At 38.4% G+C, this 18,762-nt stretch overlaps 1 protein-coding gene across 5 annotated transcripts in view; it reads left to right on the top strand.

Moving 5' to 3' along the window:
- Window positions 1-18,762, top strand: part of LOC133616394 (adenylate cyclase type 1-like) — a 223,809-nt gene that overhangs the window by 144,895 nt on the left and 60,152 nt on the right. For 4 of the 5 annotated variants that reach the window (XM_061975587.2, XM_072914695.1, XM_061975590.2 and 1 more), the window contains 3 exons: window positions 688-785; window positions 871-955; window positions 13,684-13,773. In XM_061975587.2, coding sequence (XP_061831571.1) covers window positions 688-785; window positions 871-955; window positions 13,684-13,773 — 273 coding nt within the window. Of the gene's footprint in view, window positions 1-687; window positions 786-870; window positions 956-1,027; window positions 1,151-13,683; window positions 13,774-18,762 lie in introns of those variants that run through there. The other variant, XM_061975589.2, reaches the window with a different exon arrangement.

Below are 18,762 nucleotides of genomic sequence, written 5' to 3' on the forward strand. Positions count from 1 at the left end.
ATTAGCAAATCATTGTATTCTGTTTTTATTTACGATTTCCACAACGTGCCAACCTCACTTGTTTACCTTGCACGCAAAATTCTATAAACATAATAAAGCATTGTTTCCAAACAAAATATGTATGTGTAGAGGTTGCCCTCTAGTGGGTTCCTCGGACCACCACACACTGCCACGAGAGCTCGGATTTCAGGGTACAACACTGGTTTTATTTTCATAAATAGTGCTCGGCTTTTGCTTTCCAGCAAAATGTATTTTCCTTCGTCCGTGTCTCTCTCTCTCTGGCTCCCACTCCAACTCCAAACCCCGTGTCTCGTCCCGGCAGCTGCTAATAAAGGCGACAGGTGATTAGATAACAAGGCCCACCTGGGCCATCTACTCACCTGTTGCTGTCTTCGAGGCCGGTCCTTGCACACCCCGTTCCGCGGCAGGCCCGCAGGCCACGCCCCCCCTCCACATTATGTTTTCCATTTTTTAAGTACTGCTTCTGGCGAAGGTTAAGCACCAGCACTGTTTCAAAAGTACCGACTGCAGTTTAAAGGATATCTATCCCTGGCAAATAGCGCTACAGACGACAACAACAAAAATAGGCACAAAAGTTGTATTTGCCCGGAATGACAGTCTGATTTCATTTGTTGTCAAACCTATACTAAAGTATAATACTGAAGTGTCCTTCCTTACTTTTCCTAGTATAACCAGGTGGATGACGATCATTTCATCTGTGCAGTGGTGGTCTCTCTGATCCTGGATGCATTTTTTGGCCTTATCTATCTGTTAATGATCCCACAGTACGTAAAAGAGTTCTAACCTGATCATTCTTTCCATGGTGTGTTGATCCAATCATTCCCAGTCAGATCTGTCTTTCTCTCACAGGGGGATACTTGTACTTCTCCTGTTGGTGTTGAGTGTTTGTTTTCATGTGGCTGGCGTCATGTACCTGCATCTTACAAGTGTCCAGGTAAGACCACACCTCTTTCATGTTGGCCCACCCTTTTATCAACAATAGTAATCTGTGTGTATGTGTGTGCAGAGCCGGCCCAAGTCTCCATGGGGCCCTAAGCAAAATTTGATTTTGAGGCCCTCTATTTCTGCCAATAACATTGATTGTTGATCGTTCACACACCTAGTTACTATAAACTCATTGCGACTCTGGCAGTGTTGTTTACATTATCCTATTGTTTGCCAGGTGTGTCTTTACATATGAAATGTCATTTATCAATACATGGTGGTGTCCCATTAAGAACATGGTAACACTTTATTTTAAGGTACACCTAATCACTATTAATTAATTGCTTATTAACATGCAAATTAGTAACATATTGGCTCTTAATTAGTCATTATTAAGTACTTATTAATGCCTTATTCTGCATGGCCTTATTATACAATCAGTAAGCCATTAACTAAGAGTCTTCCCAACCCCAACCCTAACCCTAACCCTAAACCCTAACCTCAACCACAACTCCAACCCTAACCCTACCCCTATGTTAATAAGCAACTATTTAATGGTGAATATGTTCCCCATACTAAAGTGTTACCAAGAACATAAATACCGTATTTTCCGGACCGTAGGGCACACCGGATTATAAAGCGCACTGTCGATGAATGGTCTATTTTGGATCTTTTTTCATATATAAGGCGCACCGGATTATAGGGCGCATTAAAGGAGTCTAAGTCTATATATATTTTTTTTTTCTAAATTGAAAACACTTCCTTGTGGTCTACATAACATGTAATGGTGGTTCTTTGGTCAAAATGTTGCATAGATTATATTTTACAGATCATCTTCACGTCAATAATGAGTAAAGCAAAACATGTTCTAGACCAGGAGTGTCAAACTCAAATACATAGTGGGCCAAAATTTTAAACTGAACAAAGCCGCCGGACAAGGTTGAAAAAATTAACCTTTTAATAGGGACCCAAACAAGTTTTGCATTGAATATTGAACAAGCAAGGCTTATATAACTTTATAGTGACATGCAAAATCGAGTTTCAAATAATAATGATAATAATAATTAAAAAATATCAATGCCATATCAAATACAATTTAAATAAAAATCGAATGCCTCTTTTCTATTTGCAGCCTTCTGAGGTGAATATCAACATTAACTTTTTCCACAGGCTAATACATTTGAAAATAAAATAACAATGAATAAAACAACCATTCAGGACTTAAAACTGCTCAGTTTGCAAAACACTGATCTAATCTGATGTGCAGAAGCCAGATACCTTGCATCTTTTTTTGGATGCTAGTTCATTAATGTCGGGGCTCAGGCTTTGAGCTGAGGCAACCTTCATTATCGAACGAAGGTGTTCATCAGTCATTATATCTCGTAGTCCAGCCGGACCGCAGTCTTGGGGGCGTGCATTACAGGCACTGCCTTTTACGTCCTCTACGAGCTATCGTCACGTCCGCTTTTCATCCATTCTAACATCGTTCAGACCCAGTCACAAGATATGTGCGGCTTCTGTACGCACACACGAGTGAATGCCAAGCATACTTGATCAACAACGATACAGATTACACTGAGGGTGCCAGTATAAAAAACTTTAACACTGTTAGAAATATACGCCACACTGTGAATCCACACCAAACAAAAATGAAAAACACATTTCGGGAGAACATCCGCACCGTAACACAACATAAACACAACAGAACAAATACCCAGAATCCTTTGCAGCACTAACTTTTCCGGGACGCTACAAAATTCACCCCCCCCGCCCCCCACACACACACACCTTGTAGCGTCCCGAAAGAGTTAGGGCTGCAAAGGGTTCTGGGTATTTGTTCTGTTGTGTTTATGTTGTGTTACGGTGCGGATGTTCTCCCGAAATGTGTTTGTCATTCTTGTTTGGTGTGTATTCACAGTGTGGCGTATATTTCTAACAGTGTTAAAGTCTACCCTCAGTGTAACCTGTATCGCTGTTGAGGAAGTATGCATTGCATTCAATTGTGTGTGCGTGCAGAAGCCGCAAATGTTATGTGACTGGGCCAGCACTCGTTGGTCTGGCTAAAAAGCAGACGTGACGATTTTCGGGAGGGGCGCTGAAGTTTGGAAGACTCCCAGGAGGGTTTGCAAGTATTAGAATTAGCGGTTAATGCGGTGTTACCGCGGCACTGCCGCTGAATATATAATCGGCGGGCCAGCTTTAGTGTTAATTTGATATCGCCTCAAGGGCCAAGTGAAATTACACGGTGGGCCAAATTTGGCCTGCGAGCCAGAGTTTGACACCCATGTTCTAGACCAAAAATCACTTCTTATTTTTTACTGCTTGCTAGTGTTACCATATCTGAGTTACTGTGTAGAAAAATGGGGAAACAACTACAAATGTGCGCTTCATTCACTAACTGTGTTACAAAAAAGATACATTAGAATAATACATAAAGTTGGATATAGAGGACATACAAGCCCTTTATTTATTGAGTCACAATTATTGAAATGCAACGATTTGGTGTATTTGCAAACAGCTAAACTGATGTACCAAGCAAACTATAACCTACTACCCAATAATGTACAACCATTCTTCTCAACAAAAGAGGAGAAATATAACCCTAGAGGAACATTGATTTTAAAACATTTGTATGCACGTACAACATTTAAAACCTTTAGCATATCTGTATGTGGAATTAAAATATGGAATGGATTAACCAAAGAAATCAAACACAGCACCAATATGATTCAGTTTAAGAGACTGTTCATACTACAAGTGTTCACAAAGTACACAGAACAAGAATTATGATGAACATCTTGAACCCTTTTTTTTTTTTTTTTCTTATTTATGTGCCCTAATTTTCGAAGAATAAGTCGCACCTGCCGAAAATGCATAATAAAGAAGGAAAACTACATATATAAGTCGCACTGGAGTATAAGTCGCATTTTTTGGGGAAATGTATTTAATAAAATCCAACACCAAGGATAGACATTTGAAAGGCAATTTAAAATAAATAAAGAATAGTCAACAACAGGCTGAATAAGTGTATTTTATATGAGGCATAAATAACCAACTGAGAACGTGCCTGGTAGGTTAACGTAACATATTATGGTAAGAGTCATTCAAATAACTATAACATATAGAACATGGTATACGTTTACCAAACAATCTGTCACTCCTAATCGCTAAATCCCATGAAATCTTATACGTCTAGTCTCTTACGTGAATGAGCTAAATAATATTATTTGATATTTTTTGGTAATGTGTTAATAATTCCACACATAAGTCGCTCCTGAGTATAAGTCGCACCCCCGGCCAAACTATGAAAAAAACTGCGACTTATAGTCCGAAAAATACGGTATTTAACATTTGTTTGCTTACTACGGTATATTATTTATTTGTTCACTGTTCTGTTACAGAGAACAAGGAAATTGGATAAAATTGCTATGGTATGAAAAGCGGTAGAATTAAATAAGCTTTGCTCGTGCTGTAATGAAACAAGTTGAAATGTGTAATGCATTACATTGTATCGTATGCATGTTCGAAATGAACTGAAACTGAACTGAATCTTTAAGCCGCTTTCTGACAGTCGCTTCCGGATGCGCCGTTTTGTGGGCGGTCTTATTTACGTGGCTCACCTTTGACAGCGTCTTCTCCCCGTCATCTTTGTTGTAGCGGTGTAGCGTGCAAGGACGGGAGTGGAAGAAGTTTCAAAAGATGGAGCTAACTTTTTTAATGACATTCAGACTTTACTTCAATCAATAACGGAGCAGCATCTTCTCACCCGTGGCTCAGTAATGCAACAACAACACCAGAAATGTGTCCCGTGAAAAACCGTCCGACCGAACTGAAGTTCCTTGGGTGGATAATGTAAACTCACTACACCGGTATGTTTTAGCGCTTTCATGGTGAGTTTACTGACCAATATAAGTAAGAACTTTACACTATTCCGCAACAGCGGAGGATGAATGTTCCATAACAAGAAGATAGAGAAAAAGAAGAAGCTTATCGACTACGGTGTCGGCACGGCCTACAAAGGCGGAAGCGCGCAATTTTTCAGGAATCATGCAGATCCCAAATACAGATCAGCAGGTACCAGAAGGTAAGAAAAGTTGCTTTTGCATAAAATTGCGAAACAAAAACGCCAGATAATAATCCTTGTATGTTTAATGTACCGTGAATCCATCAAGCGGTGCGGCTTCATTTTTGAGCGCCGTGTGTAATGTTCTATATACAATGTTGGTGTTGTTTACTTGAGTCATATTGCCATCATATTGCAGCCTACACTTATCTCTTATGTTTAACTACCATCTACTGCTCACACTCATCATTACACCATGTACCAAATAAAATGTATTCGAGGTCGGTAAGCAAAACCAGAATTATTCCGTACATTAGGCGCACCGGGTTATAAGGCACACTGTCAATTTTTGCGAGAGAGAAAAAAAAGGATTTTAAGTGCGCCTTATAGTCCGGAAAATACGGTAATACCAATGCAATGATAACATAAATGAATGAATGATGTCCAGGGTGCCACATCCATCCATACATCCATTTTCTACCGCTTGTCCCGTTCGGGGCCGCGGGGGGTGCTGGAGCCTATCTCAGATACAATCGGGCAGAAGGCGGGGTACACCCTGGACAAGTCGCCTCCTCATCGCAGGGCCGACACAGATAGACAGACAACATTCACACTCACATGCCACATATGGTTCTTAATTTCAAAATGTAGAACATTCAGCTACAAGAGTGGCCTGAGGTTGAACGTTCCAAGTGATAAAGCTTTGTATTTACAGTAAAAGTGTCATCAGTGTTGTACATACCAGTCTTAAATTACATGTTTTTATTTTTAACTATTTGCTGTTATTTAATGTTTACATTCTACCAAGAGAGCACCGTCCGGAGTTAAATTCCGTGTGTGTTAAAAATACCTGGCCAATAAAGCTGATTCTTGTCATGATCCGTGGCCCGGATCCTGTTTTGGTATTTTCGGTTAGTTTTGGACTCCCTCAGTTCCTGTTTTATGCACCCTTGAGTTTGTTTTAGTTACCATGGTTGCTTATTATTTTCACATGCCTCTGATTGGTGTTCGGGACGCTCACCTGTTCCCCGAGCACTAATCAGAGGCATTATTTAAGCCTGCCTTTGCCGGTCAGTCAGCCTGGCTTCTTTGTTTGCTTTATGCTTCTGTTACGTGAGTATTGCTTGTCTTTAGTCTATGCCAGGGGTCGGCAACCTTTACCAGTCAAAGAGCCATTTTGACCAGTTTCACAAATTAAAGTAAACAATGGGAGCCACAAAAATCTTTTGAAATTTAACATGAAATAACACTGTTTACGAAGTTTTTTTTTTGCTTTGTGCTATGTATTAACCAAGGGTCTCAGACAAGCGGCCCGCACCTTGACATGAAAATTCAATGGTAGTGCGGCCCGCGGGTTTTATATGGATGACGCTTGACAGCGTCATACTTGACAAGCCGTAGTCTGTCGATTTTTTTGGCATACTACTACTTTCAGGGCAACTATTCTCCCAAACGTGCCGTGATGGTACAGCATTTAGCGCTCACTACAACCAACGTGCCGACTCAGCCACACGTTGTATGGGGCTTCTGCTTGAACATGACAGTGACAGCAAGGCATACTTGCTCAACAACCACACAGGTTACACTGACGGTGGCGGTATAAAAAACTTTAACACTCTTACTAATAATGCGCACACCAAACAAGAATGACAAACACATTTCGGGAGAACATCTGCACCGTAACACAACATAAACACAACAAAACAAATACCCAGAATCCCATGCAGCCCTAACTCTTCCGGGCTACATTATACACCCCCCGCCTCCCACCACCACCAAACCCCGCCCACCTCAACCGACGCACAGGGGGGCGGGGGGGTTGATGTGTGAGGGAGCAGGGTTGGGGTGGGGGCGGGGTTTGGTGGTAGCAGGGGTGTATAATGGAGCCCGGAAGAGGTCAGGGCTGCATGGGATTCTGGGTATTTGTTCTGTTGTGTTTATGTTGTGTTAAGGTGCAGATGTTCTCCCGAAATGTGTTTGTCATTCTTGTTTGGTTTTGGTTCAAAGTGTGGCGCATTATTAGTAAGAGTGTTAAAGTTGTTTTATATGGCCACCGTCAGTATAACCTGTGTGGCTGTTGAACAAGTATGCCTTGCTGTCACTTGTGTGTGCTAGCAGGAAAAGCATACAATAAAAGGCTGGGCTGGCACGCTGATAATGCAGAATGTAGAGGGTGCTAAATGCTGTACCGTCACGGCACGCCCTTATTATCATTGCAAGGGTGAAAATCTGAGAATATTAATTACGGGAGGTTTCTGCGAGAGGCACTGAAATCCGGAAGTCTTACGGGAAAATCAGGGGGCCGGCGAGTATGCAGCTGAGCCGCATCAGAGTGATCAAAGAGCCGCATGCAGCTCCGGAGCCGTGGGTTGCCGACCCCTGGCCTATGCTAAGTGGTAGCCTTAGCTTCGAGTGTGATCGGCACGTTGTTCCGTCGACTTGTTTTCTGTTTTTTTGTACCTCTTTGATTTTTTCAAGAATAAATCATGCTCCTACCTGCACGTCCTGTCCGGAGTGGTCCGTTTGCACCCCGGGGGAACGAACCTTGCAGCAAGCTGCGACACCCCCGCACGTAACAGATTCTCATTTGATTTCTTATTTTTGGTAAGAAAAACTTGCATCAGCAATGTGCAAAAATAATTTGGAGTGCAAGAAAACAATCAAGTTCAACAATAGCATCATTCCGACATCTACAAAAGTAACAAATTAAATTGCACAAAAACAAACACTTAAATAATATTAATGAACCGAGTTACTAGAAACAAGGTAACAAAAACGGTTTAAATGTAAATGTAGGTGTATAATGTAAAACACTACAGTAACTTCAGTTGTTTTTTTAAATATTATTTATTACAACTATGGGTGCTGTCTCGAAGTGATTTGTGATCACGTTTACACAGCTGGTTTTACAAATAACCCAGCCATCCATTTTGGTTCCCAGAACTTCGTAATTACGTTAGCCTTTTGGGGCAATTAACTTTACATCAAGGGGCCTTTTGGGTTGTTTTTTGGTTCCATATTGGTGCAAAGGGCAAGCATTCTTTCGGCTCCCGAAACGTTGCATATTACGTTCTTTGAATGTTATCGAATGTTCTGTGATGGCAATGCATTAAGTCTGCATATTCATTTCATACCAAATTAAAGAGGTAAGTTTGCCAAACTTGTAGTAATACAGTACAAACTGTGATAACCCCTGTTTAGAGGGTAATCGCCAATATGCTGTTATATGGATGCACACGCACACACTCCCACACACACACACACATACACACACACACGCACACACACATAGACAAATACACAAATTACGACACTTTTGTGGCAACAACATTCTTTTATACCAAATTAACTCTTCAGTCTGCATTGAATAATGCAAGCAATAACAGACTGAACAACAACACATACTGTAACTTCAACTACCCCCCCCCCCCCCCCCCCCCACACACACACACACACACCGTGATGACAATGCAAGATGAAGTACAAACGATACAATGTTGAATATTAAGAATATGTGAAAGTTTGACTCCTACCTTGTTTACTTCCCTGGCGACCTCCTTAAAGTGTTGTAATCAGTCAGAAATATCAAGCAGCTAAACTGCGTCAAATATGGGGAAGTGTGAAGAGACTTTTGCACATATTACCACTCATTCCCTATAATGTGTAGTTTTAAATTATGTATACATTATGTATACATGTTCTATAATGTCCACAAAGTTCAATGAGCAGGATGTGTGTTAGGTGCGACCGTGTGTTGACTTTTTTTGTTGGTTATTGTTAATGTACACCATGAGTAGGCAAAGTTGTTTTGATTGGGTCATATGAATTAATACTGTGCCAAAATAAATTCAAAAATATACTTGTGGGTGTTAACCAGGGGTCCCCAAACTTTTTGACTCGGGGGCCGCATTGGGTTAAAACAATTTGGCCGGGCTATATATATATATATATATATATATATATATATATATATATACATACATACATACATACATATATTTGATATATGTATTAGATATATATATATATTAGATATATATAGATATTATATATATAATTTATATATATACAGTATATATATATATATATATATATATATATCAGATATATATATATATATATATATATATATATATATATATATATATATATATATATATATATACATTTATATATATATATATTAGATATATATAGCGCACTTTCCCCGCACGCAATGATGTCACGTTATCGATGAGAAAATGCATTTTTAGACAATATGATTTGCCTGAGCAGCTCGTAGACACCGTGAGTAGCAAGCAGTACAAAGTGGATACGAAAAGACAGATTTTTTTTAATTTTTTTTAATTTTTATTTTATTTTATTTTTTATTATTTTTTTATACTTTTTATACTTTTATACTTATATTTTTTATACAGACCTGATGTTGGACGCTGGCGGGCCCGCGGGCCGTAGTTTGGGGACTCCTGGTGTTAACTAATAATTACATTGATCTTCTTTTGAGGGCGGTAAAATCCTTCCAATATCATACCAAATAATTTTGCGGAAGTATGTATTTAGATAAAAACACTCCGCGGGGTTGCTTCTTGTTAAACTTGTGATGACTCGCCGGCCGCACCAAAGACTCCACCGTAGTGTGGACATCAGTGAACTTGTTAAAAACAATATAAATATGCATGGACTCTAGGGGGTCCCCAAGCAGCCGCTTAGTTCGCTTACGCCTTGGGCCGGCTCTGTGTTCTTGTATTTCTACCCTTCTTGAGACATCAACAGGGAAAAATACCTTCCATATGAGGACTGGTGAACAAGTTAGGGCCGAAATCATGGTCCCAATACGGAAAACCATTGCATCTGATAGAGAATGTCTCATATGCACCCCTGGTGGTGAAATCTATCAAAATTAGGGTGGTCCCAAAAAGGAAGGATTTTTCAAATTGACTGTGTGTCTGTTTTAAAAGTGCTCCCCCTCTGGTCAACATATGAAATAACAAGTGTGTGCAAAAATTTTAAGTGCTTCCCCTCTGGCCAACATGTGCAATAACAAGTGTGTGTAAGAAATTGAAATGCGCCCCCTTTGGCCAACATTTATATAAAAAAATGAATAAATATATGTATATAGAGACATACTGCAATTACTTGAAGTAAATAATGAAGATTATAAACCAATTACAAAAAGTAATAAAGGCTTACCTTTTTTATATTTGCATAGTATGTATAAAAAAAAAAATTTAAAAAAAAGTGCTCCCCCTCTGGTCAACCTATGAAATAACAAGTGTGTGTAAAAAAATTAAGTGCTCCCCCTCTGGCCAACATATGTAATACAAAGTGTGTGTAAGAAATTGAAATGCACCCCCCCTGGCCAAAATTTATTTAAAAAATGAATTAAAAATGTATATACAGACATGCTGTAATGACTTAAAGTAAATAATTAAGATTAAAAACCAATTACAAAAAAAAAATTTAACAAAGGCTTACCTTTTTTATATTTGCATAGTATGTATATATTATTTATGTTGTTAATACAAATCTTTATTTTTGTAGAAAGGGTGGTCCTATAGAGGTAGGCATTTTTCGTCTCAAGAAGGTAACAAATACAAGAATATATGTTTGTGTGTGTGTGCGTGATCTTGTATTTCCACCCTACTTGAGACATCAACAAGGAAAAGTACATTCCATATGAGGACCGGTGAACAAGTTAGGACCGAAATCATGGTCCCTATACGGAAAACCATTGCATTTATTAGCGAGCCAAATACTAGAGTCCGATCCGAGAACATTGCTCCAAAGTCAGTATTTTTTTGTTGATTTAATGTGCATACAAAAGTAAACATTGACAGGTGCAAAGGCAGCATTATATGATAAAACAAGACAGCAGCTAAAGAAGGACTTCCCTATTCATCCACCAAAAAACCTGCCAGGTGAACAGCTGATTTTACGACTTCCAGTGCTGACGTATGACAATCCGCGTTCCATGTGTCCGTAGGATGAACAAATACACTACGGTACTAAGACTATAGTGGCCAATTAACAGTTAGCTTCTACAACTGGGTTGCCCAAAGTGGGTGTAAGGAATTGAAATGCGCCCCCTTTGGCCAAAATGTATTTAAAAAATATAAATAAATATGTATACAGAGACATACTGTAAAAACTTGATGTAAATAATGAAGATTAAAAACCAATTCCAAAACAAATAAATAAATAGTAAATAAAGTCTTACCTTTTATATATTTGCATAGTATGTATATATTATTAATGTTGTAAATACAAATCTTTATTTTTGTAGGAAGGGTGGTACTATAGAGGTAGGCCTTTTTCGTCTCAAGAAGGTAACAAATACAAGAATGTGTTTGTGTGTTTGTGTGTTCTTGTATTTCTAGCCTTCTTGAGACATCAACAAGGAAAAGTACCTTCCATACAAGGACCGGTGAATAAGTTAGGACCGAAATCTTGGTCCCAATTCGGAAAACCATTGCATCTAATATAGAGCCAAATACTAGAGTCCATGAACATTTTTTTTGTTGATTTAATGTGCATACAAATGTAAACATTCACAGGTGCTAAGGCAGCAATATATGATAAAACAAGACAGCAGCTAAAGGACTTCCCTATCCACCCCCCCCCCCCCACCCCCCCCCCAATTTTTTTTTTTTACGACTTCCGGTGCTGACGTAAGACAACCCGCATACCATATGTGAACGTAGGATGAACAAATACACTACGGTACTAAGACTATAGTGGTCATTGATAGTTAACTTCTACAGCTGGGTTGCCCAAAGTGCGGCACAGAGGCCAACTCTGGTCCATGACTCCTTTGTCATCGGCCTTAAGCACATTACAAAAAACAAAAAATAGACATCTAATTTTGGACCCCTGGTGGTGAAATCTATCAAAATTAGGGTGGTCCCAAAAAGGAGGGATTTTTCTAATTGACTGTGTGTCAGTTTTAAAAGTGCTCCCCCTCTGGTCAACATATGAAATAACAAGTGTGTGTAAAAATTTTAAGTGCTCCCCCTCTTGCCAACATATGTAATACAAAGTGTGTGTAAGAAATTGAAATGCGCCCCCCTGGCCAAAATTAATTAAAAAATAAAATAAATATGTATATAGAGACATACTGTAATAACTTGAAGTAAATAATTAAGCGCCCCCCGCAACCCCAAAGGGAATAAATGGATGGAAGATTAAAAACTAATTACAAAAAAAAAAAAAGGAACTAAAGGCCTACTTTTTTAATATTTGCATAGTATGTATATATTATTAATGTTGTTAATACAAATCTTTATACATCTGGAAAGAGTGGTCCTATAGAGGTAAGCATTTTTGTCTCAAGAAGGTAACAAATACAAGAATGTGTGTGTGTGTGTGTGTGTGTGTGTGTGTGTGTGTGTGTGTGTGTGTGTGTGTGTGTGTGTGTGTGTGTGTGTGTGTGTTGTGTGTGTGTGTGTGTGTGTGTGTGTGTGTGTGTGTGTGTGTGTGTGTGTGTGTGTGTGTGTGTGTGTTCTTGTATTTCTACCCTACTTCCATACAAGGACCGGTGAACAAGTTAGGACCAAAACCATGGTCCCAATACGTAAAACCATTGCATCTAATAGAGAGCCAAATACTAGAGTCTGTGAACATTGCTCCAAATTCAGGATTTTTTTGTTGATTTAATGTGCATACAAAAGTAAACATTGACAGGTGCAAAGGCAGCAATATATGATAACACAAGACAGCAGCTAAAGAAGGACTTCCCTATTCATCCCCCAAAAAACTTTCGGTGCTGACGTAGGACAACCCGCGTCCCATATGTGAACGTAGGATGAACAAATACATTACGGTACTAAGACTATAGTGGCCATTGACCGTTAGCTTCTACAGCTGGGTTGCCCAAAGTGCGGCACAGAGGCCAACTCTGGTCCATGACTCCTTTGCCATCGGCCTTAAGCACATTACAAAAAAAAAAAAAATAGAGATTTCATTTGCACCCCTGGTGGTGAAATCTATCAAAATGAGGGTGGTCCCAAAAAGGAGGGATTTTTCGAATTGACTGTGTGTCAGTTTTAAAAGTGCTCCCCCTCTGGTCAACATATGAAATAACAAGTGTGTGTAAAAAAAATTTAAGTGCTCCCCCTCTGGCCAACATATGAAATAACAAGTGGGTGTAAGAAATTGAAATGCGCCCCCTTTGGCCAAAATTAATAAAACAAATTAAATAAATATGTACTATATATTGAGACATAATGCAATAACTTCAGTAAATAATGAAGATTAAAAACCAATTACATACAAAAAATTTAAAAAAAAACTAAAAGCTTACCTTTTTAATATTTGCATAGTATGTATATATTATTAATGTTGTAAATACAAACCTTTATATATCTAGAAAGGGGGGTCCTAAAGAGGTAGGCATTTTTCGGCGGTCTCAAGAAGGTAACAAATACAAGAATGTGTGTGTGTGCGCGCATTTGCGTGTGGGTGTGTGCATGCTTATTATCCCTCATATTGCTTAAAATATACTTCAAATATTGCACTAAATCAAGTTTCTGAAAATATAGTAAGCCAACACTCTTCATTTCCCTTAAGAATAGTTTCTTAATAGATTTGATACAACTATGTAATTAGTTTTTTTTTAATCTCAATTCTCAAACCTTTTTCTTACCTACTTTTCTTTGTGTCTTTCTTTGTGGTGTCAGTGCCAACCAGGCTGCCTCACCATCCAGATCCGAACAGTCGTTTGTGTTTTACTTGTTTTGCTTTCCTATTCCATTACCCAGGCCTGCATGGTAAGTCCCTAACTTAAAAAAAGAAAACCTTTTCTCACTAAAATGTTAAATTACATTCCCAAAACAGATATGCCAAACAGCAGTAATTATGTAACATTTCCTCTGTTGACGTTTACTTAAAGGGGAACTGCACTTTTTGGGGAATTTGGCCTATCATTCACAATCTTTATGTAAGGCAAGTACACATAAGTTTTTATTTTTTGAAGCACTCTAGTAGATAAATGTTAGCAAATGTACGCTTACGATGGAGCCTATGGGAGTCGCTCTATTCTCCCTATAAAGCGCTTAAAAAAAAACCATCCCAGAACTTCCATCAACGTTTTATTTACTCGCTGTAAGTATATAAAGTATTTTTCGGACCATAGGGCGCACTGGATTATAAGGCGCACTGCCAATGAGCGTGTCTATTCAGGTCTTTTTTCATACAAAAGGCGCACCGGATAATAGGGTGTATCAAAGGGGTCATATTAGGATTTAAAAAAAAATTGAAAACACTTCCTTGTGGTCTACATAACATGTGATGGTGGTTCTTTGGTTTTACAGACCATTTTCAAGTAGCTTTCTAAGCGTCTCTTCAGGATGCACCGTTTTGTGGGCGGTCTTATTTACGTGGCTCACCTTCGACCGCGTCTTCTCCCCGTCATCTTTGTTGTAGCGGTGTAGCGTGCAAGGACGGGAGTAAGAACTTTACACTATTTTATATCAGAAATGGCAACAGCGGAAGATGAATGCCACATAACAAGAAGGTAGAGAAAAAGAAAAAGCTTATCGAGTACGTACGACATGGACTACAATAGCGGACGCGCGCAAATTTTAAGGACTTATGCAGATCCCAAATACACATTAACAGGTACCAGAAGGTAATAAAAGTTGGTTTTGCATAATTTTGCGAAACAAAACGCCAGAAAATGTCTGGTAATAGGTGCCATTTTGCAGTCTTTATACACACAACATAATAATATTTGTATGTTTAACGTGCCGAAAATCCATCAAGCGGTGCAGCTTCATAGCTTACCGAAGTCGTATTAAAAACATTTTGACAGATTTTTGAGCGCCGTGTGTAATGTTTTACATTCTCAATAGAACATTTAAAGTTTTGTTGTTGTTTACTGGCGTATCTCTTATGTGTGACTGACGTCTACTGGTCACACTTATCATTACACCATGTACCAAATATAATAGCTTTGAGGTGGGTAAGCACAACCTGAAGCATTCCGTACATTAGGCGCACCGGGTTTTAAAGCGCACTGTCCATTTTTGAGAGAATGAAAGGATTTTAAGTGCGCCTTATAGTCCGAAAAATACGGTATGCAATATTGTAACGGGCACATTTATAATAACATGTAATATTTACTTATTTTGATCATTTTAAGCATACGGCTGAGCCTTAATTTCACAAACGCATTTCAGCGTTGGCTTTTCCCTTCGACAATAAAAAACTACTACTAATCATGGCAGAAATCATGAGAGCCAACAAACATAATAAAGCATCACTTGTTGTACAATGTCTGCCCTCACTGGGATGCCGACTGATAGGATGTTGACATTAGAGATAGGTACTGGATTCAGTACTTTATAGGCACCGACCAAATTCCATCGGTACTACCAGGTATCGATTCACGTAAAACCAAATTGTGCCATGTTTCGATACCTCTATTGCACGTGCTAGCTTGTGGTTGCGCTGCAGATGGCTACTCGTGCTGCTGCCGTTATTTAGGTGTCGTTTTCAAGTGTTTTCCTAAGTGTATTATTTTATTGTGTTGAGCGACTGCAATACGTTCGTGTCGGACTGACCACTATGGTTCTGTTAAACAGTCGCTCAATCACGAGCGACGATGAAGCTGGGCAGAGCAGAAAAGAAAAGAGACGGCAGATCAACTGGTATAAAAAGGGGTCTGTTTAAAGGCTAGAGTATACAAATGAGTTTTAAGATTTAAAGGTCATACATTGGTCATAATAAAATGTCTCCTGTTTCAAGGGACATATTTAATGGGTTTATAAGCAATAAAAAAAGACAAAAGATTTTGTGATGATAAAAAATATTGACGTAATCATTGTAGTGTCAGCTATGTACATCTTTTGTACTTGGTATCATTATAGTTGATGTCTGCGTATGCAGACCCACCATACTTGCCAACCTTGAGACCTCCGAATTCGGAAGATGCGGGGGGATATATATTTTCAAGTATTTATTATATATATATATATATATATATATATATACATATATATATATATATATATATATATAAATAGTCCGTTCATGAATGAGTATATCCGTTCGGCCACCGTGTTCAATGGAGAAGTCTGGGGCCGTATTTATCAAGCGTCTTAGAATTACTCCTAAGAAGTCTGCTAAGAGTTGACTTATGAGTAAAGAAATTATTCGCTGAAAGCTGTTCTTAAAAGTTAGTTATCAAGCGTCTTACTCTCACTTTCAGCGAAGTGTAGGACTGAATCTTAAGTGTCACACTCAGAGCTGAATTACGACATTACTATGTGCCGTAAACGGAATTTTAGGTGACGTCATTTCTGTGTCCATAGAAATGACCAATCACGGAAGGGAATCCCTTGTCTAAGAATAAAGAAATATCTTAGAAATATTTAAGTGGACAATGGGAGTGTATATTTTGACAATAAACCACAAAATAATACAAAACAAACAAACAATATTGGCAATGAAACAAAAATAAATGTTTCCTTTTCTTTCCAATTCATTTTCCCAGTGGCGAGATATCGAAGCATTGTGATGACCTTTAGTTCTGCTGTGAAAGCTCTGCTGCGTGATGTTGCTGATGAGATGACGCCCCTTATTAAATCTGTGACAAAAATAATACCCGCTTTGTCTAAACGATACCGTTTTATCAGCTGCTCGTCATCAAACAAAGCCAGGACATCCTTCCGCTCCCTGAACGTTCACGCACGTCTCTCTCGCCTCAGTGCCATCTCCCGCTGGCAACTCCTAACCACTTAGGACCATACTTGCCAACCCTCCCGGATTTTCCGGGAGACTCCCGAAATTCAGCGCCTCTCCCGAAAACCTCCCGGGACAAATTTTCTCCTGAAAATCTCCCGAAATTCAGGCGGAGCTGGAGGCCACGCCCCCTCCAGCTCCATGCGGACCTGAGTCCGCTTTCCCACAATATAAAGAACGTCTACAGTAAAGCAGTCCGTCTGCCGTAAACAGCAATGTTGTGACACTCTTAAAAAAGACAATACTGCCATCTAGTGCATTTGATGAAAGCACTTTTGTGCGTGCCACACAGCAATGCATAATCAGAGAGGGTGTTCAGCATGGTTAGAAAAATAGTGACAGAGAATAGAACAAGGATGGACAATTCAACCCTTAACTCAACAATGAGTAGATGAGTGTTATGTGTGTGTATATGTGTAAATAAATGAACACTGAAATTCAAGTATTTCTTTTATATATGTATATATATGTATATATATATATATATATATTTATATATATATATATATATATATATATATATATATATATATATATATATATATATATATGTCTTAATAAGGTTATCCAAAAAATAGTGCTCGATACCGGAGTAGAGCGCAATATATGTATGTGTGGGAAAAAAAATCACAAGACTACTTCATCTCTACAGGCCTGTTTCATGAGGGGTTCCCTCAATCAGGAGATTTTAATTTTATTTTTTTTTGATTGAGGGAACCCCTCATGAAACAGGCCTGTAGAGATGAAGTAGTCTTGTGATTTTTTTTCCCACACACACATATATATATATATATATATATATATATATATATATATATATATATATATAGCTAGAATTCACTGAAAGTCAATTATTTCTTATATAAATATATATATATATATATATATATATATATATATATATATATATATATATATATATATATATATATATATATATGATTGAGGGAACCCCTCATGAAACAGGCCTGTAGAGATGAAGTAGTCTTGTGATTTTTTTCCCACACATATATATATATATATATATATATATATATATATATATATATATATATATATATATATATATATATATATAGCTAGAATTCACTGAAAGTCAATTATTTCTTATATATATATATATATATATATATATATATATATATATATATATATATATATATATATACCATCCAAAAAAAATAAAAAAATCGCTGCCGTTGTGTCCTTGGGCGGGACACTTCACCCTTTGCTCCCGGTGCCACTTACACCGGTGAATTGAATGATGAATGATAGGTGGTGGGTCGGAGGGGCCGTTGGCGCAAATTGCAGCCACGCTTCCGTCAGTCTACCCCAGGGCAGCTGTGGCTATGAAAGTAGCTTACCACCACCAGGTGTGAATGATGGGTTCTACATGTAAAGCGACTTTGGGTACTTAGAAAAGCGCTATATAAATCCCAGTTATTATTATTATTATTATTATTATATATATATCCATCCATCCATCCATTTTCTACCGCTTATTCCCTTCGGGGTCGCGGGGATATATATATATATATATATATATATATATATGTATATATATATATATATATATATATATATATATATATATATGAAATACTTGACTTGGTGAATTCTAGCTGTAAATATACTCCTCCCCTCTTAACCACGCCCCCAACCACGCCCCCGCCCCAACCACACACCCCCGCACCCACCCCCCACCCCCCGAAATTGGAGGTCTCAAGGTTGGCAAGTATGCTTAGGACACCTCTGAAGGTCTCTTAAATATTGTGGAGAGTAGGAGTGATTCTTAGACTTAAGAAAGTTGATAAATAGCTTTTATTCTTAAGTTTGAGAGTAGGACTAAATTTCGCAAATTCTCAGGACTTAAGTGTAAAATGGCACTCTAAGACGCTTGATAAATACAGCCCCTGATCTACAAAATGTGCAGGCAGCATACCCCTTCTCCTTTGAGCTGTCCTGGATGATCTGAAATTATTTTTTTCCAATCATTTTGGATCTTGCAAGCGTAC

The sequence above is a fragment of the Nerophis lumbriciformis genome, linkage group LG14, assembly GCF_033978685.3.
Source record: "Nerophis lumbriciformis linkage group LG14, RoL_Nlum_v2.1, whole genome shotgun sequence".
NCBI classification, from domain to species: Eukaryota; Metazoa; Chordata; class Actinopteri; order Syngnathiformes; family Syngnathidae; genus Nerophis; species Nerophis lumbriciformis.